General features: G+C 32.8%; 1 protein-coding gene, 2 long non-coding RNA genes and 1 pseudogene across 3 annotated transcripts; 3 read left to right on the forward strand and 1 right to left on the reverse strand.

The window, feature by feature from the left end:
• Window positions 1-556: 556 nt before the first annotated feature.
• LOC120123204 lies at window positions 557-1,236 on the forward strand. Its single transcript, XR_005516169.1, has 3 exons — window positions 557-632; window positions 751-802; window positions 1,218-1,236. It is a non-coding gene; the product is annotated as an uncharacterized LOC120123204 (long non-coding RNA).
• Window positions 1,237-1,313: 77 nt separating this feature from the next.
• Window positions 1,314-3,353, forward strand: LOC120123179 (annotated as a pseudogene).
• Window positions 3,354-4,172: 819 nt separating this feature from the next.
• LOC120123205 lies at window positions 4,173-6,037 on the forward strand. The gene is made up of 3 exons (XR_005516170.1): window positions 4,173-4,346; window positions 5,134-5,401; window positions 5,867-6,037. It is a non-coding gene; the product is annotated as an uncharacterized LOC120123205 (long non-coding RNA).
• Window positions 6,038-7,535: 1,498 nt separating this feature from the next.
• LOC120123220 lies at window positions 7,536-8,922 on the reverse strand. The gene is made up of 4 exons (XM_039142148.1): window positions 8,581-8,922; window positions 8,060-8,435; window positions 7,773-7,953; window positions 7,536-7,694 (listed from the first exon to the last, which is right to left on the reverse strand). The coding sequence occupies exons 2-3, from the start codon at window positions 8,351-8,353 to the stop codon at window positions 7,804-7,806; spliced, it is 444 nt and encodes a 147-aa protein (XP_038998079.1). The 5' UTR covers window positions 8,354-8,435; window positions 8,581-8,922; the 3' UTR covers window positions 7,536-7,694; window positions 7,773-7,803.
• Window positions 8,923-14,535: the final 5,613 nt, after the last annotated feature.

The raw sequence follows: 14,535 nt of genomic DNA on the forward strand, positions 1-14,535 counted from the left end.
ATCTATAAGCACGAATCAACTTACCTCAGTAGTTAAAAGAATCGTAGTTGTTCCTAGAGGTCACAGGTGATTGAACGTTCATTGTTAAATGATAAAGAATATTTAAAACATATACTAATTGTAATCACCTTTTCATAAATAAAAATCCAATCTATAAAGTTGAGTGAGCAAATTGAAAAAAATTGAAAAATATGAGTGATAAGAAAGTTTAGTTACCAAATTTGAAATTTACTTGTATTTTAATTCCAAATCCGTTAAAGATTAGAATTTAACTATTTTCTAATCACACTAGATTTATTAATTTTCAATATCTAATCTATTTTAATCTAAAAACCATATTAAATTTAAATTAATTTACCTAATAAATTCATAACAAATCTATGTAAATTTAAAATTTTATTAATTTTAACGATACGTCAAATTAACCTATTAAACAACAATATTAACGAGCATCAACTTTAGCATTTACCATTACGCGTATACAAACCCGAATTTCAGAGTCTCGAGTAATGGGCCAAAAAGCATTAGTATATCTAAAAATATTGGCAATTCATTCAACCCTACAAAAACCCTACTTCCCCTTACATTTCTTGATTCCACTTAAACTCTCTCCTGCTGGCTGCGGCTTCCAGGTTATCCCGCGTCTCCATTCTTCTCTTTTTTTTCCCACCTTTAACCAAAAGAAGACGCCCATTTCTTTGAATGCTTGTACTGGTACAATTTAATTTTGTGTTTGGTTTTTGTTTCCAGATCTTAAATCTGAGCGTCCCTGCTTTCAATCAAGCCATTAGCCATGGCACTTGTAAGTTGTTTATTGAGGATTGATTTCAAGTAGAATTCAGAGTGAGAAACCTTAAATATAGTATTGTATTTATATTATCACTCTGTTAGTTCAGTTAGTTGATCGGCTTGCAAATATTAATAACAATCGGCAATGGATCTGATTAGCTTTGCTGCTTTCGTTTTTGATCAATTAACCAGTACTAAGAGAAAGATCTATGGCTAGAGTTTAAATGCGTATCATAGATTGAGTTGCTGATAGTTATTTTTCAAATAATTAATAAAGTGAAATTGAAAGATCTTTTAAATGATTTATAGGAAAAACGTTAAGTTTTAGTTGCTTAGGATTAGTAGCATATCTTTTGTAAGGTTCGGTTGTGGTGTTTTGGTTTTGGAATTAAAGTTTTAAGTAATCTGTTTGTTGGTTTTACATGCAGGTATTGCATGCAGGAAAAACAAATAAAAATGCCTTCAAGGCTCTCATTGCTGTGGAATATAGTGGTGTGGCTGTAAAATTGGTTGAGAACCTTGAGATGGGCGTCTCAAACAAAACTCCTGAGTTCCTCAAAATGAACCCAATTAGGAAGGTAACCATGCATATTCAAAGGACATATTTAGAAAGAATAGTTTTTGTACTATCTGTATCCCTTCTCCCTTTTTGCTGAATTTTTTTTCTACTTTTCTAGTTCATGTGTTGCAAACACCCGAGGGTCATGTTTTTGAGAGCAATGCCATTGCTCATTATGGTTAGAAGACATGCTGACTAAATACCGCTCAATATCTTCTTTTAATGGTTGTTTCTTATCTGTATCTTTGCTGTTCCATGCAGTAACCCTCTGTTTGATTCTTCATTGATTGATTATGTGAGTTTCTTTCTCTCCATATAATGAATTCATGATCTTGTTCATTTTCTGGCAACAGTTAATTTCATGTGAAATCGTTGTACTTAATATTTGTTTCAACATTTGCTTGATTTTTCACAGGGCCATATTGAGCAGTGGATAGATTTTGCATTCATGGAAATCGATGCTAATATTGGAAAATTACTTTATCCAAGAAAGGGCTTTGGCGTTTACCTTCCTCCGGTAATCTCTATTTACATTTGAGGAGAGTATAATGATAGAAAAATAGCATAAACTGTTTTATAGTTCTTATTCTATACATTTTCACGAGCATTATAGAAGTTGTAGGACAACTACATGTTTTTTGTTAATTTCTTGAAGAAAATGGATAAAAGCAATAATAAAATCAATTTTGGTACAAAAGCATGCCCATTGACTTACCAGCCAGGCTGGTTTTCCCTTTGTTGTTCGTTTTGAAGAGCAGTTGTTCTATGCTCCTCCTTTCTTATATATTAATCTGCACTAAAATTTAAATTGTTATATTTGTAAATTATAATTCATTCACTCATGAGTGTTTTGCATACAGGCTGAGGAAGCTGCTATTGCTGCATTGAAGAGAGCCCTTGACGCTTTAAACATACATTTTGCCTCTAATACGGATACCTACCTGGTTGGACATTCAGTCACCCTTGCTGACATTATCATGACATGCAATCTGTATGTGGGTTTCACCCAGATCATGATTAAGAGTTTTACCTCGGAGTTCCCTCATGTTGAGAGGTAATTCTGGACCATGGTTAATCAGCCAAATTTCAAGATTCTTGGTGACGTGAAGCAGGCAACATCTTTCCCACCTGGTCCATCAAAGAAGCCTGCTGCCCAGTGAAAAGAAACTAAGCTAAAGAAGGATGAGCCGAAGAAAGAAGCCAAAAAGGAGGCAGAGAAGCCAAAGGCGGAGGCTGCTGAGGAGGAAGAGGCATCAAAGCCCAAACCCAAATACCCTCTTGATTTACTGCCTCCCAGTAGATGGTACTGGATGATTGGAAGAGATTGTACTGTCACAAAGACCAATTTCTGTGAAGTTGCTTTAAAGGTATATCATCTCGTTTTCAAATTTCTTTTTCACTGCCCGAGTCTTCTGATACTCATATTTCTTTATTTATTACAGGATTCTGGGACATTATGATCCTGAGGGCTACTGTCTCTGGTTCTGTGACTACAATTACAATGAGGAGAATACAATCTCATTTGTGACTGAACAAAGGAGGATTCCCGCAGAGAATGGATTTGGCTCGCAAGTATGCGTATGGGAAGATGTTGGTGATCTGTAAGGACCCTCCATTCAAGTTCAATGGACTATGGCACTTCCGTGGGCAAGAGACCCCGAAGTTCGTCATGGATGAATGCTACGACATGGAACTCTATGAGTGGAAGAAGGTTGACATCTCAGATGAGGCCTAGAAAGAAAGGGTTAATCAGATGATTGAAGACGCCGAGCCTTTCGAGGGAGAGCCTCTTCTGGATGCCAAGTGCTTTAAGTGAGGAATTTAACTCTACCATCAAGCTTTATTCATGTTAAAATAATTTGTTTTTGGTTTGTGCATGTCGGCTTTTTGGGAAGGTTTTTGGTTTTGCTTGTTCACTGTTTTAGGATGAGGTAGACAGGCTGTTCTGGTAGTTATCATATAAATTTCTGTTTCTCCCATTCAGTTCTTAGTTTTGATTCAGGTGGTACTGCTTTATTTATAATTGGACGTTTCAATTGATACGCACCGTTTTGAATTCGGGAAAAATAACCTTTATTTTATATTCAACCCGACTATTTGTTAAGGAGCTATAAAAACTCTAATTCTAATTATATTATGATTTTATTTGTAAATCAAACTTGCATCTCTTTCAAAATAAGATTTCCTTTTCTTCCTCTCGCCCTTAAATGTATGTTGTGTTGTGTAGGTACCGTAGGCATTCATATTCATTACAGTTCTGCCTAGCTGGCTAATTCCTTCGAAAACATTTTTCACAATAAACTCCATCGGACTTTTTAAACCTAATAATATTGATTATTTTTAAAAACACTCTAATTAGACTGTTGCAACCCATGTAACAGATGTTAATTATAGAATAACTATCTTATCATAAATCACTATCTTAATAGGGTGCATTTGGTTCGATATTTAAGAAAATAATAAATTATATTATATTATGTGAAATTTTAAAAATGGAGAGAAATTAAATTATATAAAAATATAAAATTTTAATTCGGTTTGATTTTGCAGTTTTTAATTGCTTAGTATTTTCTAAATTCGTCATTAAGAAGGTAAACTATAAAGTTTAAATCAAGTGCAAACACCCAAATTAATATTATTCATTTTAAGATTATCTTATAACAAAATAAAAGAACAAAATTAATTTGGATCATTATGTTACAAATTGATAAGGTTAATGATTATAATGTATTTTTTAAATTTTAATGGGAACAAAAGGGAATTTTACTAAATACTAATGTCTGTCGGAACAAAAACTAGGGCCGCATTACGGAAACAGCATATTCGCGATACATTTTTGAAAAATAGAAGGAAATAGAAAAACTCGCATTGGAAGCTAGGAAAGACCGATTCCTCTTTCGCTGTCAAAGAAAAAAGAGAAAGATGACTGAAATTTCAACAAGTAGATCGCTCCGTTTCCTACTGTTCTTTGCTTCCGTTTCTCTACACTTCATTTCAGGTGTGCTTCCTATATCAGAATCCTCGATAATTTGTTGTGTTTTCTAACGGAATCTTATGTTCTTTGAATTGTATTTATCTAATTGTTCTGCTCCGAATTCGAATAATTGGTTGCCTGGAATTCAAGTTTACTTTTTCTTTCTAATTTATGCATTTCATTTTTTTTCCGTCGAGATCAGACAATTTATGTACCGGTGTCATGCAAATCCCACCTTTACTTTTGTTTGATTACTTAATGAGCACTAACAAATTTTTCTGTCTTGATTATTACTTAATATTCTCTGTTTGGCTGCTGAGAAAATTAACATCCAATGAACGTGAAAGTACATCATTTTTCCCTTTTTATTCTTTTTTTTTGGGAGGGATGTGGAATCTGTTGTTCCAGTTTGCATTTTTGAATCTCAAACTTGTAATAGATCTGCTAGTTAGCGGTTTAAGTAGCCATTTAGTATGTTTATAGTATGAACAAATCAAGTTGGGCTTCAAATTCAATTTAGGTGTACCGATTTCCATTGAATCTTTGAAATCACGATGATTGATTAAATGAAATTCATATGAAACTATGATATCATGCATGGCTGATCTAAATCATTGTATTTTTGTTGCAGATATGGGAAGATGGTTCATTATTCCTTAGATTTGGGTTACTTGCTTTGTATATTAGCTTTCTGCTTGATTTGATTGGCATACTACTGATTCTGTTGCCCTAATGGACTTCAAATTTGAGATTGCTCTAATTGCTGCTTACCTAATTATTGAAAGTATTGATCAATTTGTTCTATTTTCAGGTTTTTGTGACGACTCTACAGATTCAAAAAACAGCTCAAAGACGAAATCTGATATGGTTAATAATACTGGGGCCAAGGTAGTCCTCATATTGCTTGGGCTTGTTGCAGTCGGGTTGTTTTCCTTTTTCCTTTTCAAGTTGTGGCAGAAAAAGAAACGAGACGAACAATATGCCCGCCTTCTACAGCTGTTTGAAGAAGATGATGAGCTTGAGCTTGAGCTTGGCCTGCGGGACTAGCTTTAGAGTGAGAACTGAGCATCCTATTTGAGGTGTGTACATAAATTTTCTAGTCATAGATTACCAACATTCAAGGAGGAATTAAATTTTCATCATCCACAATTGTTATGGTTGAATGTAGATTAAAAACATTGTAACCATTTTCATCGATCTAGGCGTTTCGGCTTCACCATTTTGGGTACCTCTGTGAAATCTAAAGTTTGACTCTCAAGTCTATATCTTTATGCAGCTTGGAAAATTGGTTCCCCTTCATGTACTTATACATGCAACACAGTGGTGACTGGAGACAGTGGGACTTAGTTCCATCGTTGCGGTGGACTGTCGACCACTTCTTTTGTTTTTTCGTGCTTGACAATCATTTAATTCATGTTGATTTTCTAAATAGATACATTGTGCAATGATTTGTTGTTATCTGGTTTTACATTCCGTCTTCGGTTTTGTGTTTATTCGTTTAGTTGTTGATTCTTGGTACCGAATTTGCTGCTCTTGATTTGCAGGCTGAAATGGTATCTCACTGGGTTGTGTTGTTTAGAGAACTCAGACTTTTGTGATGGTCAAGGCCAGGAGTTTAGGCATATCCTGTGGTGAGGTCAGATAAATTTTCAACCTTAAGCTGTACTATTTGTAATGATAATGTTCAAATGATTTTTTTTTGGGATGCTTTAAAAGAATTTTTTTTTATTAATCTGGAGTAAGTACAAGACGGTATCAGTTTAAAGATAACTATTTGTCTTCTTTTTAATGCCTTTGTAGTAATTTTCATGACTTTTACTTTTTATACGTTTCTGTCATTGGAATTTATGAAGGCTTAGAACTAGGGTAGCGGAGTACTGTTGCCTTAGTTTAGGTTTTAACCCATTTGACTTTATTCCTTCTCGTAGCTTGCTATCGCTGACTTCTGTGTATCATTTTCTTCATGTTTCCTCTTTTTAAATTTAGCCAGGGTTTTGTTGTTGTTGTTCTCAATTTTTTGTCATTGAAGCTCACACCCCTGATATTTATGATACTCAAACTTAAGTCCTAATAATGATATTCCTTTACCACGAACCAAAGAAGTTAATTAGCTGTTTGTAAAGAAATATAAATAATTTTCATGTGTTATGTATTTTAATTTTATCATTTTCAGAACTTAATTTTAGTTTTATTAACATTTTGTTTTATATAATGGTTAAAATACACTACATATGATCCACAAATCTCTAAATTGAAGGTTATCAAGAGAATTCAACTCAGAGAAATTTTATAAAATTTTATAATAACAACGGTGTCATGGAATTAATATTTAATCAAGCTTACAAAAACTTTGATACAAATGTATCAAGGAAAAGCTTAAACTTCGAATTAATACGATTTGATCACCAATAATTTTATTTTTCTTTATTTAATAAATCTTCATTTTCCTAACGAAAATATATATATATTTATTCTGTTTCACAGTATTTTAATAAGAGTTAATTACATCGTATGTCTTCAAAGTATGACCCTTATTTTAAATCGGTCTCTAAACTTTTTGAATGTTCCAATTTTATCCCTAAACTATGATTATTATTTTAAATTAGTCTTCAAACTTTTGAGCATTTTAGTTTCATCCCTACACTACGAAATTCATTCTAAATTGGTCCCCAAACTTTTTGAATATTCCAATTTCATCCCAAGCTATACATATATACTAATCACATCACTTTTTAGTAAAATCGTTAGGCCAATTTATGTTATTATATGTTTGAAAAAACAAAATGTAGGTTAAACAAATGGTTGAAACTATTACATATTTGAATGAATTTAGGGATGAAATTGGAATATTCAAATATTTAGGGGCTCATTTAGAAAGAGGGTCATAGTTTAGGGATGAAATTAAAATGTTCAAAATTTTAAGGATTAATTTAGAATGAGAGTCAAGTTTGGGGATGAAATTAGAATATTCAAAAGTTTAAGGATCGATTTGAAAAGAGAGTTATAGCTTGGGGAGATATGATACAATTAACTCTTTTAATAATAACAATTGTTTCAAGAATATGTTTAAAACGTTAGACACACACGTTTAAAAAGATTAAAACCCTTTCTTGAGCAACTCTCATGAATTATGCCTTTACTTGAGCATTTAACCTCTTATAATTTTTGGTCAGAGGAATATAAGTAGTAGCGGTAATGTTGTTAAGGCCCAAGACTATGAAAACTCCCCCTCTGCAATTCCACTATCAATTCCAACCCTGAATTTATAAGAGGGATTCTGCTCTTTCAAATTGTTCATCCGACATGTTTATTATCAAGAATAGATCTGTTCCTACATCCTCTGCAAAGTATTAGTTTTCTCTCGCAAAGCAGCTGCAAGATACAACATTTTCATTGGATAACGAGAGTATATATATAGAAAGTGAGCAAGTGTTGATAAAATATACATACATCCTTGATGATGCTTTGCTTGGTTCTGCTTTTACACTTGGGGAGACACAAAACAATGTTCATGTGGTGGCCAATAGATTCCTTCCCTTGGGCATGGGAGAGGGGCATGTTGCGCAATGTGGGTCGGATACCGCTCTCCCGGCATCACTACTGAGAAATCAGATGCGTATGATGCTGATACCTGCCATCACAACATTCATACACACATACATACATCGAACATCAGTTCAATTACACCAGAGATGCATATGGTATAACTTGATATCTTGATGAGATAAAGAACTTACCCTTTCTTGATTCCCAAGTTTCTGAACCGTTCCGGGGCGTAAAGCACCATTCGTAATGTGATCGGGTGAAGAGAAAGCAGAATTAGGCCGGAAAAGGTGTTCTAAGATGGCCATTATGAGAAACATCGATATCAAGATGGCTGTAGCAACAAATCCAAAAGAAACTGCATTCATGGATGTTCCAAAGCTTTTCCAAGGAGTTCCCTTATCAGCTGCTACTGCTTGAGATGGACTCGGATCCGAACTAGTATATATGTTCCATGGCCTTGATCTTTCAGTACCAAACTCACTCATAGTTGAACGAATCTTTCTTTGAGCTTAATTAAAAAATAAAGTGGCCAAATTATACCTCGTATTCATCAATTGTTCAAAATCCCTGAAACAGAAACAAAAACTATGTGATCATAGACGTAGGATAAAAAACAGGGAAAACGACATCCACCGGGACTTACCGATGACTCTCAGATGATCATATGTGTCTGCAAGTAAATAACTTACACTATGAAGGGATATATACTAACCTGTTAAGATTCTGGCCCTGGGAACTTGGAAGCAAATGTGATCTTGAGACCCTTTCGATCCTATAACTCAACTGCCCTGGAAAAAACAAGACATCCGCACTTCTCAATGAATTATTTTAAAGAAAGTAGAGAGCAGAGCAGCCTAGCTTTATACCTTGATTTGAAAATGTAAAGACAAAGTTATATGATAATCCCATAAAGCAGTACACTTTGCTTTTGATGTCCTTGATGTTACATTATCTTGATGCCTAGCTTAATGAATACTATACCTTGTCTGAAGGAGCACAACCCTAAAGAAATAAAAAGCAATGGGCCTTCCTGTCTGGAAGAGCTGAAAACCTCAAAAGATTGGCCTAGGAGGTGAGTATTCCGTATTCGACTTAAATTTTTTTTTAGTTAAGTTGTTCTTATAGTATACTTTAACGAACTTTTACATATTTAGGTAATCAGAATTGTCAAGCAGATCCAATATAATTATAGTTATTAACTGCAAATTTCAGAGATAATAATTACTTCCAGTAAACTACATTTCAGCAAATTTTCACATGAGAGATGATTACAACTATCATTAAATTATAATATTACATGGCAAAACCTTCTAGATTTCAGCCTAAGATAAACTATTTAGGTGTAATCAAGGGAAACATGAAAAAATCTCACATAATCTCCAACAAAAACCAAAGAATGGGAAAAAAATAAAGATAAAGGCAAAGGCAAAGGATGCTAGAGACTAGTGTTTTTAAGGCTGAAACAACTAAAGATTGCTTCAATTTTATAGTATAAAAAATGGTTTGTAAATGAATATAGAAAGGCATGTGATCAAAGCAAACATAATACAATAGCAATGGAATTCAATATTTAAGGGAAAAAGAGGTGAGAGAACTGAGGTTGTGGGATACCTTACAGCTATTCAGTACCGGACAATGTCATGATTCAACACAAGAAAGAAGAATGGTCTGATGCAAAAAGGAAAAGAGCTACAAAGGCCCGTGTAGACCACAATTATTCCTCATCTACATACATGCATGCATGCATACATACATACATACATACACGATAAAGCTGGTGAGAGGAAGCAATAGAAACCATCACTTTTGTCAGAAAACACTAATGAGCAAGTGCCCCAAAAGCTCTAATATCTGCAAAAATTTTCATGTGGTTAACAGTAAAAATGGAGGATTCTCAAAACTACAACTCTAATTGGTTTTCCTTCGTAATTAAAGGGTCCAACTCTCTTTCCCGCGCTCTCAAACAAGTATTTCCATAAAGCCAAGAATTCATACAATTAATATATATTCTAGAAAAGGAGAGAAAAATGAAGCAATAATTACAGCACAAATTATGAAAAGGGACACTGGAGAAAGAGAGAAAGAAAAGAGGGTGTGCGTTTTCCCTTACATAAAATGCATCGAGTGAGACTCTTTGTCAACAGGATAGTCAAAATGTCCCCGAATGATGTGAAAGCCTATCTATATACCTATCCAAAATTGTATCAAAATCCATCGCACTATTTTCGCTACAATCAGCGTATCTTAAGTTTTAGATGTTCGAGTAAAATGTTTCGAGATATGTTGGGAAGATAATTAAAAAGCGATTCATACGTAAGAAAAATCTCAACCTAAAAATATCCAAATCTCATCTTTTCCCAATTGATATTTCAAACTTCAAAATCAATTTTAATTTTTTTTTATTAAAAATCATCTTTTTATTATTATTTTTTCAAGTTAATTCTAAAAAAATTCTCCAGGTACACATGAAAGAGCAAACACAGTCGAATGAGTTATCGAAATTTTTTCTAACGTACTCAATTAATTCTAATTGTACTCTGCAACATAGAACATCCTCGCTATGTAACCAAACAATACCCATTCTATATATCTATCTCGAAAGGCATATCAAGTACTTGAAACAATATTAAATTGTGGTATCTGTACAACATAGGACATTGGTCGTATAGTAAAAAGAATTCACCATGTTTTCTTGCATAATTATTCAAACAAAACTGACTGATTAATGCAAAAAGGTCATTTCAACAAAAGATGATTGCTCACCCATTTCCATGTAAGACATATTACTAAAAGAGAAAGGGACCCCATTTGATAAGAAAAAGAGAAAAAGATTGCAAATGCCAAGCATTTTCCCTTCCTTTTCACAACCAAGTCCCCTACTCAAGCAACCTGTTCCCGCTCATACATGATTTCACTTCTTTAATCTTTATCACACTCAATAGCTTAACTTGCCCTTTTCCCTTTTGTTTTCTACGGCTCATTCACATTCACCATTGAACTTCCACTTGTTTCCATGTGCACCTCTCTCTTTGCGCGTGTAGAAATGATGCCATGGATGAATCAGATGCAGATTAAAAAATATTATCATCTCTTGTTTATTATGTGCATGTGCCATTGTTTTACTTTTTTATCATCTTTTCAAATGATATGTCTGATTCAATGTACAATGTTATTATTTATAACTTTTTTTCTATATGAGATTAATGCCTTTCATTTCTTTAAGATGTGACATACTCTCACATTCAAACCCGTGATGTCATTCTCACCGTTGTTCACCTCGTCTACTCCACCACTAATGATTCGTTGTGAAATCGGATGGCTAAAGAGTCACTCTAATATTCCTTATTGCAGTCATTATTCTCTCTTTCTTAAAAAAAATGTCTAATGGAATTTACGATGTTACCTTTTATAAATTTTAAAACCTTTCTTTTATTTTTGATCTGAAATTAAAAATCATCGTCTCTAAGAGGTAATATCAAACCATGCTGTCTTTAAACTTATTGCTAAAGCATTTGTTATCAAAATCCCATCATGCCATAACATAGCAAAGCTTTAATCTTTTTGGATGACTACGTAAAAATTGCACATGGATAAGTGAAAAGTGAATCTGTCAGTTAATTGATTAAGAGGTATGATTTTGGGTATGAATCCATCTCTTCCATCATATGAACGCATGATTTCAAGTTATGAGAGATAAATTTTTAAAAGATAAAAACAAATTTTAAATAAAATACATAAAAAAATATTTAAAATATTTAAAAATTTAGAAATTTTAGAAAAGACAACCGCCCAGGTCAATTCTGACTATTTTTGGCTTGAGGTGAAAATAAAAAATGGACCCCTAATTCAAATAAATAATAAATAGCTAATGTAAATTTATATTATATCTTTTTGTTAAATTAAATAAATAATAATTCATTAAAATATCAAAAATATATTTAAGTATACAAACACTTATAAAAAAACATTGTCTTCAAGCATTTTTAATGTAAAATCATTGATGATAGCGTTAACATCAATGGTTTCCAATATATTTTTCTCAATATATAATATAGCATTTGGAAATAAAAGAATGATTTTATCTAGAATTTAGAAATATATAAATATCAAAAGAAAGAATTTGAAAACATGATCTTACCTAGAATCTTAAGAACAATCTTCAATATGATTCAAGCACTACTATTGATGATAAACAATTGTGACTTTGAGTTTGTGAGAAATATGAGAAATTAAAAAGTGAGAGTAATAATTTTAAGATGAATTGTGAAATATGAAAAAGATAAAAATGCATGCTAATTATATTTAATTTTTTCCTCCCATTGAGTTTTGAAGAGAAAAAATTAGGGTTAATAAAATTTTCCATTGATATGGAAAATCGGGAAAGAAGTTTGGTAAATTGATGGTGGGAATTTAAAAAGACCAAAATTAAAAAGATTCAATTGATTTTTTTTAAAATTTTAGAAAAGAAATATTTAATTAGAGTTTTATGGGAAGTTGAACAGTTTATTAACGTTAATATAAAAATTCAATAATGACGACTGACATTTTAATAAACTCGTAGGCCACATTATTTTATTTTACATTTTGTTAAATTAATATAAAAATCATTATACTAAGATTTTTTTTAATTTATGGACCTGGGTAGACGCACTTCTTGTCTGACCTAGGCCGGCCTTGCGATCCCTCATCTATCTCCCTTGATCCATCCCTACCCTCCATAGATTTCAAAGATTAAGATTAAAAGAAATAATGACTTGAAAGTGGAAATTCTGCAGAAAAGTGAATCTACAACCACATTTCAGCATCCAACTACAAATCTACGTTACATTGCCAGAGACGCATTCAGTCAACCAACCACCTCGAATAATCAGGCATCGTCAAATGAAGGAGGGATGATGCTTGCATAAATTAAACTATGTGATGCATTATCACTCTATATTGTGGGGTTAACACCGCTTTAGTAGATAGAATAAAGCTCTAAGAAAGTATCAAAATAGGCTATACATCGCAACAAATAGACTCAATTTTATGTTGGAGGATATACTTATAAAATTTATAAAATTAAAAAAAAATTATCAATCAAATTATAAAAACTATCCTAATTTTATGAGATATAAATTTTTAAGGGTCATCGCCTTAGTCCATCCCTACATGGGAGACTTGGATGATGGATATTTGAGTGATATGTAGGACAACCCCACACGCCTTATTCATCAATTATCTCATCTTTGTGGAACACTGCATCAACTAGATACGTTTCTCTAAGAAACTCTTAAGCTGCTTTGAGTTGAACCGCCATTACATAGGCCGATAACCCTTCATTTTCCTTATCCACAAACAAAAGGCGACAACACAGTGTGGCTTAGCAGAAACCATTTTAATGAGGCCTAGCTTACGTGAAAGTCTAGCCTATATTATGAGGATCAGTCCAATTCTGCAAAATGGATAACATTCTGCCCAAATTCTACAACCCACTTACTATACAAGTTTTAGACTTAGATTCTTTTTCTTTTCTTTTTTGTTGTTGTTGAAGATATTAGACTTAATTATATATATCATACTATATCAATCAAATCTCCCCCGTCTTATTAATTTATTATTATTTATTTGTGGATCACTATATTAATATTGTAGGTTATCATATTAATACAACTAATTATTACATTAATATCATAACCATTAACCTCAATTTCTATCAATTGTAAGGTAACATCAATGTAATTAAAAACGAAAGACAACCTTAATAATTTAGGTCGAGTATAATGATAGTTAAACTTTGAGTAAACTGATGGACATATTTGCAATATGAGGAAATAAAATGTGTTAACGGCAAACTTGGAAAGAGTGAACACTCAGCTCCCAGACTCCCACCATGAAAATATCCTACCACTGCGGGTTGTCTTTTTGAGGCAAGATTTTGATCATAATCCACAAAAACGTGAAAAGATAACTTAATATTCACCATGCAAATTTTGTATTATTGGTTCCTCCAAATTAAGCAATAATTTTAGTGAGAGAGAAATTACTCTTGTCCCGAGAGAACAAGTGCTGTGGATAATTGAAACAAGTCCCAAAGCTGTGCTGGGCATGCATGACCATGGGCCACGGCCATTACACTTAAAAGATCAATCACTCAATCTGTTTATTAATTGATCCACGGAGAACTATTAGTCATGGCCAAATTCGCCCAATACGGCAAACTGAAAAAATAATTAGTTCAATAGGGTATGTAGAAGCTTATTTTAAGATCTATAATATTTGTTATAGTATTCCTGGATCTTGTCACGTCGAGGTGATGAGTTTCAATGGAAAATATATTTTATTTGACTGATTCGTCTGGTTTAATATTTAATTATTTTTCTTAGAACTCTTCCTGTCGAGATGACGAGTTCCATTAAAATGATATTTTTTTCCGAATTTGGAGCGGTTTTTTAAAATATTAAAAAAATAAATAAAACTCGTCATGCTAAGATGACGACTTCCAACGGTCATATTGATAGGTCGGCATCATCGAACTCTACAAATAAATCGACATTAGATATATAATGATAGTAATATGTCTCAATCATACCAACAAGGTCGACATCATCACTTAGATGAAACATCGTGCTTGATAGTGGCAATTAATAATATAATGAAGATATACTTCTATTACATCCGAATTGAA

This window comes from Hibiscus syriacus, unplaced genomic scaffold (assembly GCF_006381635.1).
Source record: "Hibiscus syriacus cultivar Baekdansim isolate YM2019G1 unplaced genomic scaffold, ASM638163v2 tig00110391_pilon, whole genome shotgun sequence".
Classification (NCBI taxonomy): Eukaryota; Viridiplantae; Streptophyta; class Magnoliopsida; order Malvales; family Malvaceae; genus Hibiscus; species Hibiscus syriacus.